Genomic DNA, 17472 nt, shown 5'->3' on the forward strand with positions numbered 1-17472 from the left:
AACTTCTTATTTCAAAACATGATAAGGGACTCTTGTTCAGAAATCTAGGTAGGTTGGACAAGTATTAATTTTGTCTTCCCTAAAAAAATAGCCAAAATATGAATTCCTGATGGCTGATATTCCTCTAGGTGATTGTGGTCACCTATTAATGTGATCATGATAACCACTTAGGTGCATGCATAGCTAGTAAGCGACCTGAGCATAGTGGCGGAGGTACGGCGCGCGGCGGCCTGGCGGTGGATGGCCAAGTAGTCGTTATGGTAGTCGTCATCGTCACAGAATGACACAGTCCTCGGTTCGAATCCTGATTCCACATATTGGAATGCGGTAGGGACCGAGGATTTGCCGAGGATACCCTATGGAACCATGAGAGAGAAGAGAACCTTAGGTGAGCCATGACCTATAGAGGAAGTAAAACACTATTCCACGGTCCATGACCATGAACGTGACTTATTAGTTAACCACGCATTTACCACGTTATTATAGTGGATATAAATAAAACCATGGAAGTACCCTTTATGATCGATTTTTTTAACATACCTACCTCTATTATTTTTAATGCATAAACAAAACGCTAATTTAATAACTGACAGTTGACATAATATGAAATTTGTTACGTTTCGTTCTTTGTATCATTCAAGGTTCAATACAAAGAAATTATTTCAAAAAATGCACAAAAGAGACCAGTGCACCAATAGAGTATTAGCACTTCACCTCTGCGTATATATTATATTTATTTAAAAGATGTTTTATATATTACTATCAATTTTTGACTGTGAAATATCTGTGAATTAAATATCCTACATTTAAGAATATCTATAGATCGTGAAACGGAACGCTTTCTTACTGAAAAACGCGAACCCGCGCGACTTCTTCGTGAATTATTGAATTTCAGAATTGAATATTTATTTATTGTTGAATAAAAAGGAGTTCAAGATAATCTCCTCCGTAGTCTGTTAAATAAAACGTATATCCACACGTTTATCTCTTAAATATTTTGCAGCTGTTGCAGATTGAATAATCTTTTAGTTTTTCGGTAGCAATGGACTTTAGAATCGATAACCCCGTAGCTCTACCAGTTCAAAGTTGAGTTACGGCAGGCGATATTATGGTTGTGTAAAATTGTGGGAAGTGTTTAACGTGATCATTGAACATGTTATTCACGCCAATCTATATTGCTATGACTTTTATCAAGACTTGGAGGATTCGCTCCTTTAGGGCTCGTCTTTTGGAGTTTCTGAGTGGAAACACTAGCGTAGCCTTCTGCAAAGTACCTGAAAATGCGGCAGGTACGTCATCCCTTCACTTCTATTCTTACTTAACTCACAAAGATTTTATACAAGCCTAACTTAATTACATAATTTATTCTTGTAGAAACACCAACACTTAGTTCAAAACTGTGCACTAGTCCGAAGAACGCGTATCTGTGTGACCTCCTGGACTATACGAATGCCACAAGGATCTGCAGCATGAAGCCCAACCAGTGCATAGAGCTGTCGGACTGGGTGTCATGTGCGGGCGGGCTGCCACTCGGCTCCAGTGACCAGTCCCCAGTGACTGACCTGGACGTAGATGTGCTGCTTGAATGTGAGATGGAGCCCCATGAGGCCAGCTCACATGATAACATCATGGCAGTAAGTTATTATTAGTAATCTACTTATTTCTTTAATCACTTTTATGTAGTTTGTAGTCTTAATATGGCCATATTCTCTCAAATGCTCATGCAATTTTAAATGCAATTTAACAAAAGACCTACCTAATTTCTCTTTCAACTAGTAAAATCTTTATCTTGACCTTGATGATGATTAAATCCTCTTATCCCTCATCAGGGACATAGGGCTCGAAGAAAGGATTTCCACTTCTCCCGATCTCCTGATCACTGATCTTGACCTTACGTCTATATTTTAATATTTAAAAATTTATTATGTTTGTCACACAGCTGGATACCATGGGACTGCCAGTAGCATGGAAGGCAGGTTCACACTTGGCTATTGTCCTGAAGACTAATATGGAGTCTTTGAGTGTGGCCGGATTCAACTTTGTGGGAGGGGAGTTCATTATAGACCATAAGTTGCCTGTTGTTAGGATACAAAGTAAGTATTTTTGAATGAAATGCAAGAAAATATTATTACCCTTTTTTCTTTTTGTTCTTTTTAATACAGGTTGGCACTGGGATTGATAAACTGTGAAATATGCTATTTCTTTTATCCTACTTTATTTAATTTCTCTGGCAAATGTTGTAATGAACATGGTTACTTAACATAACTTTAACTATGCTTTAATTTCATCTCTAACTTGATTACAGCTGTACAATTATCAGGGGAGCCAAACAAAGCCACTGATATATCAATGAGAAGTCTCCGCAGCGAGGTGCAGCACAGCCTCAAACACACTCCTGCAGAGTTCCAGTGGCCTGTCCATGCCGCCTTGCTGAGGAAACTGTCCAAAGTCGTTGACATCAAGTCTGAAGTTAAAGCTGCAACTAAACAAATGAACGGAAATAGTGATACACATCTAGAACCAACTGTTACGAGAAGAAGTGTGACACTAGCAGATGTAAGTTGCAATACAACCAAATCACTAACAGATGAAAAGTCTCCTGTGGAAGCAGAAGCCAAGACAGTGGAAAGTATAGCCGTGCCAGAGAAGTCACCAGAAAAGAAAGCAGAGCCAGACAGAAGCAATGATTACACAATGGAGAATGTAACTGTTGAAATACAACATAATATCACACCTAAGAAATCAAGTCTGAAGTTAGACTTGAAGAAGGGTACAAGTCAGTTGTCAGCCTCCTTGATGAACATATCCAGTCAGATCAAGTCTGTAACTACACACAAGAGGGTTGTCAGCACAACTGGTCCTAGAAAATCTAAGCCTCAGATAGAGGAGTTGCCAAAAGAGGAGAGTGCCACTTCTTCTCAACAGAGTACACCAAAATCAGCTAAAAGTTCCCGTCCATTAATTAATACTAAGTCACTGAATGTGCTGATCTACTCTGATAGTTTAGCAGCTAGAGATAGTTTGGAAGCGTCGTTAAGAAAAGTCCTAGATAGTGAAAGGTAAGATTCAATTATTGTCATTAATTGTCTTAACAATTCAGAAAATAAGAGGCTGTAAAATTACCGCTGTCCTCGATATTCCAGTTGCATCCAAGCAATCGCTGTGGGGGCGGCCATCCTATTGTTAGGGTTCCGTAGCCAAAATGGCAAAAACGGAACCCTTATAGTTTCGTCATGTCCGTCTGTCCGTCTGTCCGTCTGTCACAGCCGATTTACTCGGAAACTATAAGTACTACAGTGATGAAATTTGATGGGAATATGTGTTGTATGAACCGCTACAAAAATATGACACTAAATAGTAAAAAAAAGAATTGGGGGTGGGGCCCCCCATACATGTAACTGAGGGATGAAATTTTTTTTTTCGATGTACATACCCGTGTGGGGTATCAATGGAAAGGTCTTTTAAAATGATATAAAGTTTTCTAAAAAACATTTTTCTTAAAGTGAACGGTTTTTGAGATATCAGCTCTCAAAGTCGTAAAAAGTATGTCCCCCCCCCTCTATTTTTATAACTACGGGGTATAAAATTCTAAAAAAAATAGAGGTGATGCATGCTAATTAACTCTTTCAACGATTTTTGGTTTGATCAAAGTATCTCTTATAGTTTTTGAGATAGGTTGATTTAACTGTAATTTTGCTGCTACGGAACCCTTTGTGCGCGAGCCCGACTCGCACTTGGCCGGTTTTGTTAATAGAGTCACAGGTTGTCTATTTAGTACCCGAAATTTTCTCAATGAACCCCATTTTTCATTAAGCTACAAACGCCTGTCATCGCCATTATTAACCATATCAGGTTCTATCTAACTACCACCTATCACTTAAATCTAACCCTACCCCACTCCCCCCAGATACACAATCTACAGCGTGTCCAGCGAAGCCCTGGAGACGGGCGCGTGGCGCGGGCGAGCAGCCCTCGTGGCCGTGGCGGGGGCGGCGGGCCGCGCGGCGCCGCTGCTGCTGGCTCATCTACTGGATGGGGGCAGGTTGCTGGCTCTGTGCTCGGATTTGCTGCATACGGTGTTGCCTTATTATAAGACTGCTGAGGTGAGAAATAGTGGGGTGTTGCTTCCCTTTTGCATACTTTTGAAGTTTTGACTGACTTACTTATTGCAAATCGGCGGATGTGTGTGATACTTTTCAGGTTTCACTAGCCCAGCTTTTTAATCATGATAATAAATTCATAATTTTTCCGCTGCTGGACATAGGCGTCTGTCAAGGAGCCGCTACAAGCTACCAGAGTGCTGGTGTGCCATCCTATGTTTGCCTTGTTGTGACTCGTTTACCAGAATATCCTGTTTGGAAATTATCAAAAGAGAGATCTGTTTAGAGATTTATTATCACTAAAACACTTTATCTAACCCATCAGGTTCGAGAGAACGAGGTGGTGCAGTTCACGTACGACAAGTGGAAGTCGGTGAAGCTGAAGCACCACATCTTCTGCTACCAGGCCTCGCCCGCCAAGAAGCAGTTCTCCACGGAGACTGATCGACAGTGAGTTATATTATTATTTTAATAGGTATATAAACAACTTTCTAATTTACAAAATAATGGGAAGCAATTTAGGTGTCAACGCAATTCACGTGTGCAGTCCTGAAAATGCTAACTTTTACAATACTAGATACCTCTATGAAATATCAGTGAATTCAGGAACTCTTACTTTGATGGCTATTTTCGATGACCTGATAATTAATTTTATTCATTCAGCTATAATATTTTTTTAATTTAAAATTAGCACAAATTCACATATAATTTAAATTAACTATTTTAAGATGTAGCTTGGCGTACAATATCACCTTCGTCTACTTTAAATTCCTTTCCAGTACCTACTGATATACCTACTACCTACTTATCTGCTTTTTATACATATTGAATTGAGCTTGTGTAAACTTAGCTACAATATTTACTCGTAGTAAACAGTTTTTAACTTTCATAATCTCCTGTCGGTTTTTCAGACCAAGTCAGGACATGTGCGGGTAAAATAATCTGAAGTACTAAAACTTTTATTTCTGCAAAAGTTTGTTTATTTCTGAAGCTAGTGCTATGGTATATCAAACGCTTTCTTACTCATATACTTACGCCGAAATATAATTATGTACTTATTTTACATACAATAAATACATTATAGTTATTTTACAACATATTTAGGCTATTTAGTTCGTAAATGTAAATACATACTTTTAGATATTTTTAAATATAGAATCTAGATTAAAATTTTGAACCACATAGATCCTGTCCTATTCCAGGTTTACAAACCTTTATCATTCCCACTACCACATTTTTACAATACACATTTCTATTCATTTTCCAAAGTTCCTACACTTTACTTGTTCAATAATGTTACATTTAGGCTGTGTATCCATTATGTTGTTGGAAGATATTATTATATCCTATCGCCTAGACTGGTGAATACGCAGCCATATGCATGTCTCCTGTAGACTCAGATTAAAGTTAGTCTCCGCCTTAGTCGATCCTGAAGCTTACCAAGACAATAACTTTAATTTCACAAAAGGGAAGACACTCATTTCACAATAGACCAAATCTTGGCTTTACATCAACTAAAGGGTGTGATAAGTGAAATTTTCAAATAAACCAACTATAGCTGAACTAATCCCACATCCCTGTACCCAGGCCGTCCAAATACATGGGCCACCCGGGCCACTCGCTGGACATCCGCGTGCTCGCGTCCGAGGAGACGTGGCGCACGCCGTCGCTGCTGCAGGCCACCGCGCTGCCGCACCAGGGGGTCGCCATCTTCTCACAGGTATACATCATCATCATCATCATCACACACGGCCATGTGACCTCTAGCTAGGCAGAGCCTGTAATATGGGTATCGGAAAGCTGGTATATCTACACAGACAGATACAGATACATATGTATTATTAACACCCAAGTATACCTGTATAAGGGCCTATTTAAAGCGCAGAATAATCGGCTACCATTACCGCTAGCCGGTGTTCCAAAAAAAGCAACATTCTGTATATGATGAAGAACAATATGGCGGAAAGCGAATGATAAGAGATTATTCGGAGGGCGAATAATTTTAACTCATCAGAGGACGGTCAAATTGAGATTACATATTTCTTGTCTATCTTAGATACTAATTGAAAGGCTAATAAGAGTGAATGCTAACCATAGGTGCAATATGACCTACTGAGCGTACGAATTCATCAGCTAATTGTATTAGATAGTAGTGCGACACAGTTACTGTCAGACCTTGGCTGTAACTAAATCGAAATTAGATATGATGCTTATAATTATTTTATCCGCCATTAAATAAATAAATAAATAAATTAACATTTGCATAATATTCCTGAAAACACAAATCAGAACTCAATTTACCTAATGTAATGTAATTTTATTTATTACAGATACATCTAGAAGCAGATCCAAACGACTACCTCGGCGAAGAGGGTATGACAGCGAACGAGGCGCGTTTAGAAATCCTGCACAAAATACTGGGAGACATCCTCGGCCTTCATGTAAAAGACCCCCACAAAGTCACGCAAATCGACTTCACCAGAGGTTTCTTCCTAGGCAATCACGTTGTAAGTATTGCAAACTTTTTGAACGGTAAACTTTTTCACCGGTGCAAATATATTTTTTCTAACTGGCAACTCTGGCTGTCAAGTTTTGTGGACCAATCAAGTGACTAAATGAATTTGATTGGTCTATTCGAAGCGTGCACTTCCGATTTGTTAGTTAGCAACAAAAATATAAATGCACGCATTTTACACGCATCACCATTATTCGTAGTGCAGTTAGGATGTTTGATAGTATTTTGTTATTATTTGGCACGAGCAGTTTTGTGACTTGAAACAAATGATAGATTTTGCATAATAGATACTTATTACTATAATGCTGTAATGTGTTCCCCTGACTATGAGTACCTACATAATTTATTTATTGTATACCTATTATTAAAAGGAATGTTGGTTCTAAATGATGATAGTATATTTATTATATGCTTTGTAGTTCACCGTCATGTGGTATCAAAATTTCGATCATAAGGGATTATCTACATTGTACAAAATTTCAATGTATGGGTAAGATCCATAAAAATATATTAGGTATTATTCTATTAAATGAATACAAAACTAAGGTTTCCAACTGTTAACAACGCGACGGCAGAAAACCTTCAGAAACCTAATCCTCTACTGCACCAAGAAAGCACTGGCACTATCACTCCCATTTGTCATTGCAATTCAGTCATTAGCGTCATAGGAATTAAAGGTACAATTGTGTGTTGGCCAGGCGGCGCGGCCGATCCCCGGGCCGGGCCACGTGACGGTGTGATGGCCGGTGAGCCCGCTTTGTGAACACTGCTTTATTACTATGCTGTTATGTGTCATTTTGCAGTGACGTTTATAATTTTTCTTTATATGGGATCATTTTGATTCACACCTCAGTCTATTCACTCTCGATAAAAAAGGTAAAATATATGGGAAAATAAAAAATCCGCCATTTAAAATTTTCAAGTGATGGATTTGGTACTCAAATATAAATTATGAACAATATTCACATAGCACATCTATGCTATCCCTGGTACTGTAAAATGATACATAGCGTAAGCTATTTTAATATGCTATATCTATTTAATCGCAGTGTGCACATGTTAACCGTTGAGCTACACACCAAATTGTTTCCATCATTCTAACGTCAGCATCTTCCGTAGCCACTTGTGGCACCAGGACTGTACAATGCATTTGAATACCAAAATCATATACATACATATCGTTGTTAAAATGTATTGTACTGTCTTGGTACCATACCAAAGGTACTTGTTCCAAATATTAATTGGTGTGTAGTTCTTCTGAATATTAAACTCACTGGCGCTCGCTCGAGTTGGTTTTTTTTTGTTTTTCGCTGGCTGTTTTAATATTATTAATATTTACTATTTACTCGTTCTTTCTATATTGTGGTAGGTATATTGTTAAAACTATTTTATAATTATTATTATACTTACTGTAAAGTATGAGCTACAAATGATTACGTTGCTAAAATTGAGTAGAATAAGCACTGTAATTATATTATGGTCGCATATTTTACTTTTGTCTAGTATTTTGTCTACATACACTACATTTTTATCCTACATGCTTATCTAAAACGAATGTCTAATTAATCTTTCAGCATTGTTTTGGCATGAGTTTTCTCGAAGAGGTCTTAAATTAATTACTTACGAGATTACTTATTCGATACCCTAAAATCCATACCCATAACACACAATTTCCCAGAATTCAACATACACCTATATATTACTTTAATAACTTTGTAATCTACACCACATTTTCTCCTGTTTTACAAAAACCACCTGCAACAACACCTCCTAATTTTCCTCAGAACAAGCTATCTCAAATCCTCACCAAATAAGCCACCAAACCGGTCCTACATCCTTCTTACCAAAAAGTTCCAAACCCAACCTCCTTCTTTTCCTCAGAACAAGCTATCGCTCATAGAGGGCAGCGCGGCGGCGGGCGTGTTCTCCGGTGACGTCACGCTGCAGTGGTGCGCGCGCGGCGAGGCGCCGGCGAGACCGCCCGCCGCCGACTACCTGCCTGTCTCCGTGTATGAGTGTCCGGAGTACTTCAATACTGTTGATTATTTTGATGTGAGTATAGTCTGTGTTCAAATTAAAATGCCATTCAAGTGAGGGTTTTATCATCAGCCTGTAATGTAAACGCAAATATCATCCATATCATCATGCGTAGGGTACAACAGATGTTCCGTCTGAACGAGGTCTTTATTCACGACTACATTTATTTATTTACAAGCTGGACTGGGTCAGCCTCTGCTGGGAGGCATCTTTACTATACATAGATAACGTCACTATATCGTGATACGCGCGCGTCAAACACCAACCTTACAGAGTTTACCTTCATAAATAAAGAGATGCCTTACCACGGGCTCAGTCAGCCGCAGCGTTAACAACATCGATTTACCTTCATAATCTATGATTTATCTACTAAACCTCCTCATCCAGAACCTAACCTCAACGGCGGCCGTGGGTCGCCTAGTGATTGTTGCGAGACGGCAGTCGCCCCATATTTTATAGAACAACGATGCTACCAAGTCTGTGATAGTATTACAGAGTATACAGATCGACCGCTTACGTCATCATTTAATGAAACCTATTCTTCCAGAACCTAACCTCCACGGCCGTGGGTCGCCTTGTCATCTACTCCGACGTGATGACGAGCACACAAACCCTGGCCAACAGCGCTCGACTAGGCCATGGGCTAGCGTTCGTGGCGAGACGACAGACGGGCGGGCGCGGCCGCGGCAGCAACCACTGGGTCAGCCCGCCCGGCCAAGCGTGTGTTACTGTGCAGGTGTGTAGTTTATACATACAGTAATTGCGACTGAAATAAGCGATTTCATCAGACAGCTTTTAATTATTATTATTATTAAATGCTTTATTGCACAAAGTAATTTGGTACAAAGGCGAACTTAATGCTAGCAGCATTTTCTACCAGTAAACCTTTGGTGATGTTGAAAAAGTGATTGGTAGTGCTTAAGGTTTTGAATAAAGGAGATGGTTTATATTGATTACTTAACCGAAATTATGATTAGGTAATTCACAAAGTGGGAGTAATTCTAGACTTAAACAAAATATACAACTCACTTTTCAAGCAACATCTTCCTTTAGGTATTATTATATTCATTACATATTTATTTTATTTTCTATTACTGACTAAGGTTTTACAAACCACTTCTGACATGATAATGATGTAATAAGTCGGTAGACTATCTTCTTCGCCATCTTTTTTATTTATCAATATTAATTATTTAGACTAATCATCAGCCATTTCAATCTATCCCACTAAACCGTCCTTGCTACAATGCGTGTAACTGATCTAGTTGTGGGCGGAGCAGGTGTGGCGGCGCATGTCGGAGACCGTGACGCTGGTGCAGCACGCGGCGGCGCTCGCGGCGACACGGGCAGTGACCACGCTGCCCGCCTACCAGGACCTGGACATACGGTAACTACCCGTCTACCCGCCCGGGGACAGTGACGCTGGTGCAGCTCGCGACGACGCCTACCAGAGGTCTATGCAGATGACTGAAGAAAACGTAAACTTTCATAGTTTTCAAAAATTGCAAAACCTGTACTAGACGTACAGGACCTGAACATACGGTAACTACCCGCCTACCCGCCTGGGGACAGATGGGCCGCAGTGCAGACTCTATGAACAGTGAAGTACTGCTGAAAACCCAGCATGAGAATTGGTGTACACTTATGATTTTTATCGCAATACACCAGAAAACTTCGATATTTACATTACTATTGATACTTTGAAGATCACAACCTTTATTTATAATTTCAGGATAAAATGGCCAAACGACATTTACTACGGAAGAGAGGTCAAAATAGGAGGCACCATCACCACCGCTAATTGCATAGGGGATCTAATTTACATCAACGTAGGTCAGTAGCCCGTAACCTTTACGTTCAGATTTTTAAACTTTTAATCAAGGAAACCATGATCATTTTATGCAAATAAATGAAATACCTACATAGCTTGAATGAAACAAAAAAAATAATAATATCATATATAATTTTTCCAGGCACCGGCGTAAACATCTCAAATAGCAGTCCCACAACGTGCATTAACGACATAATCGCTCGGCACAACGAGGAGAACGGCACGAATCTCGCCCCTATCAGCATAGAGAAGTTCATAGCTCGGTATTGCTCGCAACTGGAGCGAATACTCGAGTATCTGGACACTGACGGAGGGGTGGACGCGTTTTTGGAACAGTACTACCAGTATTGGCTGCACGAGTGAGTATTTTAGTGTATGTAGTGGAATATTATCCGTGAACTTCCCGTGACCGAAGTTAATGTAGAAGGCTGTAAAGGGCTACTTTTTTCATTGTGGTAATTGGATTAGCCAGTCAGATTAGCTTGTTAGCATTATGCTGAACATATTTCTCTATAGGTCGCTTAAAGATCGAGAAAACAAATTACAGCTGTTTAAATTCAGACAATGGTAGCAATTCTGATGAATTTCTTAGCACTGCCAAAACGTATAACTTTTCGACATTATGATTAGCTGCGTAAAACTAATTTTCCATATTCCAAGATTATAGTTTTTAGTTTCCTTAAATCTCCAAATTTTATCGTCTATCACTTTACTTCCACTAAACAACCTAACCATTCCTTCCTCCCCCTCACAGCAACGAAAAGATCCGCATCCAGCGAGAAGACGAATCTACCCCCACCGAGGGCACCATCTGTGGTCTGGACGCGGCGGGCTGGCTGCGCGTGCTGACTCCCGCCGGGGAGCTGAAGGTGGCTCCCGACGGGAACACCTTCGACATCATGAGCGGACTGGTGGCCCCGAAGAAACAGTAAACAGGTGAAGGAACTGTGGCATTTGAGAGGTTAAGGAAGTTGAGTAGGATGAATTGAATAGGAGCGGACTGGTGGCTACCAAGAAACAGTAGACAGGTGACAGTTAACCCCTTCCGCGCAAGACACTAATTAATCTATATTTGTGGAGGTATTGCGCATGAGAGGTTAATGCCGTTGAATGGGAAAGTATTTTTGGGTGATTTGTTGATGATGATTCAGAGTGTAGGGAGACGAATGAGGAAGTGAATTTAGTGCTACACTTGGAGTGGAATCGAGCCCAGCCAAAAACACAGACACTCAGAAGTGAAACGTTAAGGAGTTGAAATTGCATAATTATATGATGTGATGTTTTGTGAACTATCAAAACTTACACTGGGAAAATGAACAAGGCTGTGTTGTGACTGAAGATGGCGTAGCAACCTATCATATTAGGATTTATAAGAGGAAAGAAAACTGAATTAAACTCTCCATAACCATAGGCTTCACACATCAAGTCGGGAAAAATGTTATATTTAATTTATTATTTAGGCCGCATATAGGTTGCAAGTAAACAATGTAAGTTTACATTTCCTCTCATATACTCAGTGGCACCTCTAGCGAAAACTATCATGAAACTTGTGAAAGAAAATATATTATTTATTTAAACACTTTATTGTATGTATACACGATTACAAGGAACAATAACATAATTTAAGTTAGAAGAGAATAATTACTAATATATCTGTGCCGCATTATAGTTAAAAATACATAGGTACCTACTTATTCATTTCTTATCTATCGTTCTTGTTAAAAATCTTTGGAAAGGTTGTGATCTTAACCTAGAACCCACCTGATGACGATAATCAAATGTTCAACTATTATAAATGATTCGAAATATTTTGAGCAAATGTGAATGTGAATAGTTTGCAAAATATTGGTGTATTTAGCTATGTAATACAAAGTGTAGTAGTTAGGTGTTATAAGCTGTTCCACTGCCATATCTTATCGTATACTAAGGTCCACTTAATATAACGTGTGGATATGTGTTATGTACGGTGATTTGAAGTAAAAATATAACGAATAAGATCATTTAAGATACATTTACATTACATTAAGTTTATATGTTCCCTTTATTCGTATCAGGCAACTGTCATTTATTGATCGTTGTAAAATAGTCACAGTTTAGTGAGTGTGTTAAAGTAAATTATATGTATAGTGCCTGAGGCCTGTATTACGGCAAAAAAAATTTGGTTATAAAAAATCTGGGTAAAAAATTATGGGAGGTTTTCTGACAGCTCATAAAAAAATTACGAATTCATAGATGGCGCTTGTAAAACCTTCATATACTACATAAACTTTCATTTGAAATTTATTCATGGACGACGACGATATCATTATAATTGAAATCATATCGTCGTTACTCCATTCTTTGTTTTTCTCCATGATCTAAGTGGCATGAAATATCAAAGTAATTTAATCAAATTGGACGTCTACACGCTACTCTCTTGCTTCAACTGAGCGTTCGTTCGTTGGCCTTCGGCGACCGTCCAAACAGAGTTCGTTCAAACAGCTCGATTCCTTTGATGTTACCGCCACGCTTCGGATCGCCGGCTATCGAAACGACGGCAACGAAGGCCAATGAAATCCGTTCGTTGGGCCGGTCTGTACGCCGCTTACGGCATGACTGCTTTTTTTATTGCAGTGCACTTGTTTCAGTAGTGTAATCTTTTTCGCCATCCTATTAGTTCTACCGTCCAATTTTTTTTTAAAGCTTTCTATCGTTATGTAATTCATCATCACGATATAAGAAAGCTTTTTTTGAACGGAGTCGGATTATCGCCAACCATTTCCGTTTTGCTCGTAGAGGGTGTTAGTATAAGTTCTCTACGAGTCTTTTCTTTGAATAATTAGCATCGTTCAAAGGGCCTATTGTGTGGTATAGTCTTCATGGATGTTAGAGGTTTATAAATTATTAACGTGAATTAATCGCATGTTTTAATTTTATTTACTACGACTTTTCAAGCTCATCCTTACGGCTGGGGCTCATATTATTATGCTCCTCCTATTTCATGTTGTCGGCCGAGTGGTAACCGCACGAATTTGTAGATGTTGATATTGTATAGAGATTATATTGAGACTATTGTGAAGTGGAATATCATAGTTCTTCAGCCGTTCGTTCTAGCCGTCATCGTAGTCTCATTGGACTTACGTATGGACTTGTTTAATTTTTCTCATTTGACGCATAGCCATGGCGTAGTTATGGCTTCCTACCCGAAATCATTTAATGATAATTAGGTATATCATTACCTTGGATAATACGTATTCGTGGTCTCGACAATTTCTAGAGGCGTATTTTCAATAAGTACATTGGTAGACTGATGAAGATAGCTGCTTCCAAAATAAGAACTATTGTTCATAAGTGGGTCTCCACACCATTGTTCACCTGCCTCTCTGAACATTGTTTGTGTCTCCAGACACCTGGCTTTCAAATTCCTTTTTAAACTGCTCATTTTCTTACGTGGCAGTATTTTCGACTTGTTCATGAGCTTTGTCATCGCGTTTCTCTGCCTTGGACAAAAATTCCGAATACTTTTCATTTTTCTTTGCAAAACGTTGTCTAGATGCTGCAAAATGTGCGTCGCCTTTGGTAAGAGCGCCACAAGTATGATTCCTTTTTGTTTGCAAAAAGTTGTTAATCTAAAGTTGGCCGTCTAAAAACATCACCACAGGGAGTTTGATTTGTAGTAGCCACGGGTAGAATACGTTAGCAACGTATTCGTAGAATTACTGCATTTACATCCAGCCTGAATAAGTATGTCCAGGTCCTCACCATCATGGAACCGTCGTCTATAGGTTTTTTGGCAATCTTTTATGCGGAAAGAGCACCAGAAGTGGAGCTACATATCCATCAGCTGAAACGATGACTAATACGGTCAGACATTCTTTTTCTTCGTTTCTAACATGGTTATAAACTCGTTTGCTGCCCTAGTCAAAAAGTTGTTTATCTTTTGGGCACTAAAAAAAAACCGGTATCGTCACAAAAAATATGTGTTTCATTTCAAGAATTTCTATCATGTTATTCTCAAAATATGAAAGCACTCGTTGGCACTATTCCCACAAAGCTTCTTCAGTAATCTGGTTCCTACTGCTTGGTAGGTTTTGAGGCACACGTTTTGCCACTTTTGTATGCCGACTAAGGTAACTTCGGAACCATTTATTTCCTGGCATCCCATCTTTAACCGGATTGGGCCGGTTCAGTTATTGCTTCTACCAGTTTCTAGACGGTGAGCAGTATCTGTTGTTTGCCCTCCGGAAATCCACATCTTCCTAGATAGTGTATCCAGTCCATAATTAGTTTTACTCATTAAGGGTTATTATGAGCGGTTCTCTTACATAGTTAAAACAACTTCTTGACAAAACAACAAATCAAAAAAATGCTTCTTATGATAATGATCATTCTTGGTTAATTGAGATCCTTCATTTATTCTGGCTCACGCTTATGGCACGTATAAAATGAATTGTCATCTTTGATGCACGCAGCGTGAGACCATTTTTACATTCAACACACTGTATCCACTTCTCGTTTGGTAAACTATTGCTGTATAGTTCTAAGCAAACCAGGCAGTAGCAATCTTTTTCATCAGAAGTGTTGCTATTTTTCCTAACGTTTCTGATATCAGCAGGGTTCTTTGTCTTTTTCCCCTTTCCTTTTCCTTTTGCAGATGGTAAAATCCTCTTGCCTTTTCCTTGATTTTAAGTATGGGTCTTTTGGTTTTAGTCTTTTGGTTAAACTCTTCTTCAATCGCATTTTTTTCAAAGGCTGCAACTTATGTGTGCAATGGGGCGGAAATGACAGTATCACGATTCCATTATCTTTACAAAAACCTATTGCTTTATTAGATAATTATGAGATATGTATTGTATTATTTATTATTCATAATATTCATTACATGTCAGGGAAAAAAAATAAATAATAATATAAAAATAAAGTCATACCTAAACTAAAATGAAATACCAATATAACATTAAAATGTACTTAGTAGTACAAAACAATGGTAAATTACATAAAAATAATAAAATGTCAAGAATAAAAAATTTATAAGAATATACAATGTCAGTAGTTAGAAGTCGAGAAAAAAATAAAAAAAATCAATATAATTTAAGTCTTCCTGCTAATGAATTCACCCACAGTGTAGAAGGCGTGCTGGACAATGTGATTGTCAAGCAGAAGCAGACATTTTTTGTTAACAGTGCGCTTGACTTGTCTTTTAAAGTGTTCCAAGAAAAGCATAAACTGAGAGCACCATAGATAGAGCTACACATCCATCTGCTGAAGCATTGACTAATGCCCTCAGACAGCCCTTTTCGTCGTTTCCGTTTTTAACACTCGTTTATCTTTTACGCTCTCGGTCTCGTCACAATAAAAAATATGGTTTCCAAAATTTCCACCAAGTATATTTCCATTCTTAAAATATGAATGCGCTCAGTGGAACCATTTCCGCGGTTATTCTTCATTAATCTGGTTCCTACAGCTTGGAAGGTTTTGAGGCACATGTTTTGCCACTGTGGGATGCCGACTTAGGAAACTTCGGAACTATGTGTTTCCTGGAAACCCATTTTAACCAGTTTTGGCCGGTTCATTGTTTCTAGTAGTTTCGAGACGGTGAGCTGTAAACTGTTGTTTGCCCACGGGTAATCAACGTCTTCCTAGATGGTGTATCCAGTCTACAATTTATTTTTCCTCATTAAAGGTTAGTATGGGTGGTTTTCCGCAAAATTGTTGCGTAAAGTTGATCTCTTTTGCGTAAAGTTCGTCCAGCTCTTGCCAGTTTCCAAAAACAGCCTGCAGTAAGTATTCAACATCCTTCTTCTTTTCTTCAGATACTGATTTTCCCACATGCAATGTTTGTAAAGCTGCATTCTGGATATCATGTTTCTGGTGAAAGATTTTTAAAAATATTTTACTACAAAAAAAATATATAGCACCGGCGGCCATCTATTTCGGAACATTTTTTTTATGATAATATATGTCAGAAAATTTCCCGTTGCAAAACCGTAAATATAGACGCAAGTACATTATACCAGAGTATAACTATTCCAGGCAAATGGGTTTTAAAAAAAAAAGACAATTAAATGTGTTGTTCTGCGATGTGTTTCATTTCTCGTTATCCCCTGAACCCGTGCCTAACTATTGTTTCTATGTATAGACGAGCACTTTATTCGATTAGTCAATTACTAGGCAATTTATTTATAAGCGTTATTCAAATGATAGTAATATATTTTCTGCATATAGCTAGTGAAAAAAATCTATGTATGATGGGTATCTAAATAATCTAATTCGAAAATGAATGTGAATGTTGAAATTTGGACACATTTGTCTTAGATAGACAAATATATTGTAATTATTTTAGTTGTTAGTTTACATAAATATGTATATGGTATCTGGTAGTTCAAATTCTATCTTATTTTAGATATTTGATAAGTCCAAGAAGTCGTCCTTATTATAGCAATCCTATTTTGAATGTACTTACCTACTTAAAACTGAATTTAAGATTTGCTTAGCTAACCCAGTTGAGAGCTTTGCTGATCTAGTAAGACATAAAATGAAATGTGCCTAATGTAATATGATCGTTAATAATTTAACATACAGTTTATTAGTAAAATATACAATTATTTAAAAGTGTAGGATCACTAGTTAGTTAAGTATTTATGATTAGGCATTTTGGGCTGTTTTTAATATAAATTGTACCTTAATTACTACTAGATCTGATATTTTTACCAGATTTCGAATGCTCGCTCAGTAACTTTACAAATTACATAAGTATTGGCTTTTGTTTTCCCCGCTTCCTAATGAGGGATGGTTAAGCCATCATATCATGCAGCGCCTATTGTACTTATGTAATTTGAAATGCATTATTCTACTAGAATCTGGGCGTGTGTTTTTATTGTTACCTAATCTCATAAACTTTTAGATGGTCTTGAACATTTTCGCAGTAAATTTTCTAGTCATGTTATATTTCTCTAGCTGTTGTCATTGTAATGTTTATGTTAATTCTATTGATGGAGTCTAATCTTAAC

The 17472-nt window shown here is 38.1% G+C and overlaps 1 protein-coding gene across 1 annotated transcript; it reads left to right on the forward strand.

Annotated features, from left to right (window-relative positions):
* Positions 1-839: 839 nt before the first annotated feature.
* Positions 840-14800, forward strand: LOC119690829 (biotin--protein ligase). The gene is made up of 14 exons (XM_048622167.1): positions 840-1289; positions 1375-1634; positions 1940-2093; positions 2306-3059; positions 3908-4103; positions 4426-4550; positions 5688-5820; positions 6431-6607; positions 8497-8667; positions 9200-9388; positions 9933-10039; positions 10385-10485; positions 10626-10842; positions 11238-14800. Exons 1-14 carry the CDS (start codon positions 1154-1156, stop codon positions 11413-11415), a joined length of 2898 nt encoding a protein of 965 aa, XP_048478124.1. The 5' UTR covers positions 840-1153; the 3' UTR covers positions 11416-14800.
* Positions 14801-17472: the final 2672 nt, after the last annotated feature.

Source organism: Plutella xylostella, chromosome 7 (genome assembly GCF_932276165.1).
Source record: "Plutella xylostella chromosome 7, ilPluXylo3.1, whole genome shotgun sequence".
Taxonomy (NCBI): domain Eukaryota; kingdom Metazoa; phylum Arthropoda; class Insecta; order Lepidoptera; family Plutellidae; genus Plutella; species Plutella xylostella.

Bases quoted from the DNA above. Each gene is read 5' to 3' on its own strand.
- LOC119690829 (XM_048622167.1), top strand. From the start codon at position 1,154: ATGTTATTCACGCCAATCTATATTGCTATGACTTTTATCAAGACTTGG. The intron at 4,551-5,687 runs GTGAGTTATATT...CCCTGTACCCAG, and splicing joins TCCACGGAGACTGATCGACA to GCCGTCCAAATACATGGGCC. The intron at 5,821-6,430 runs GTATACATCATC...TATTTATTACAG, and splicing joins GGGTCGCCATCTTCTCACAG to ATACATCTAGAAGCAGATCC.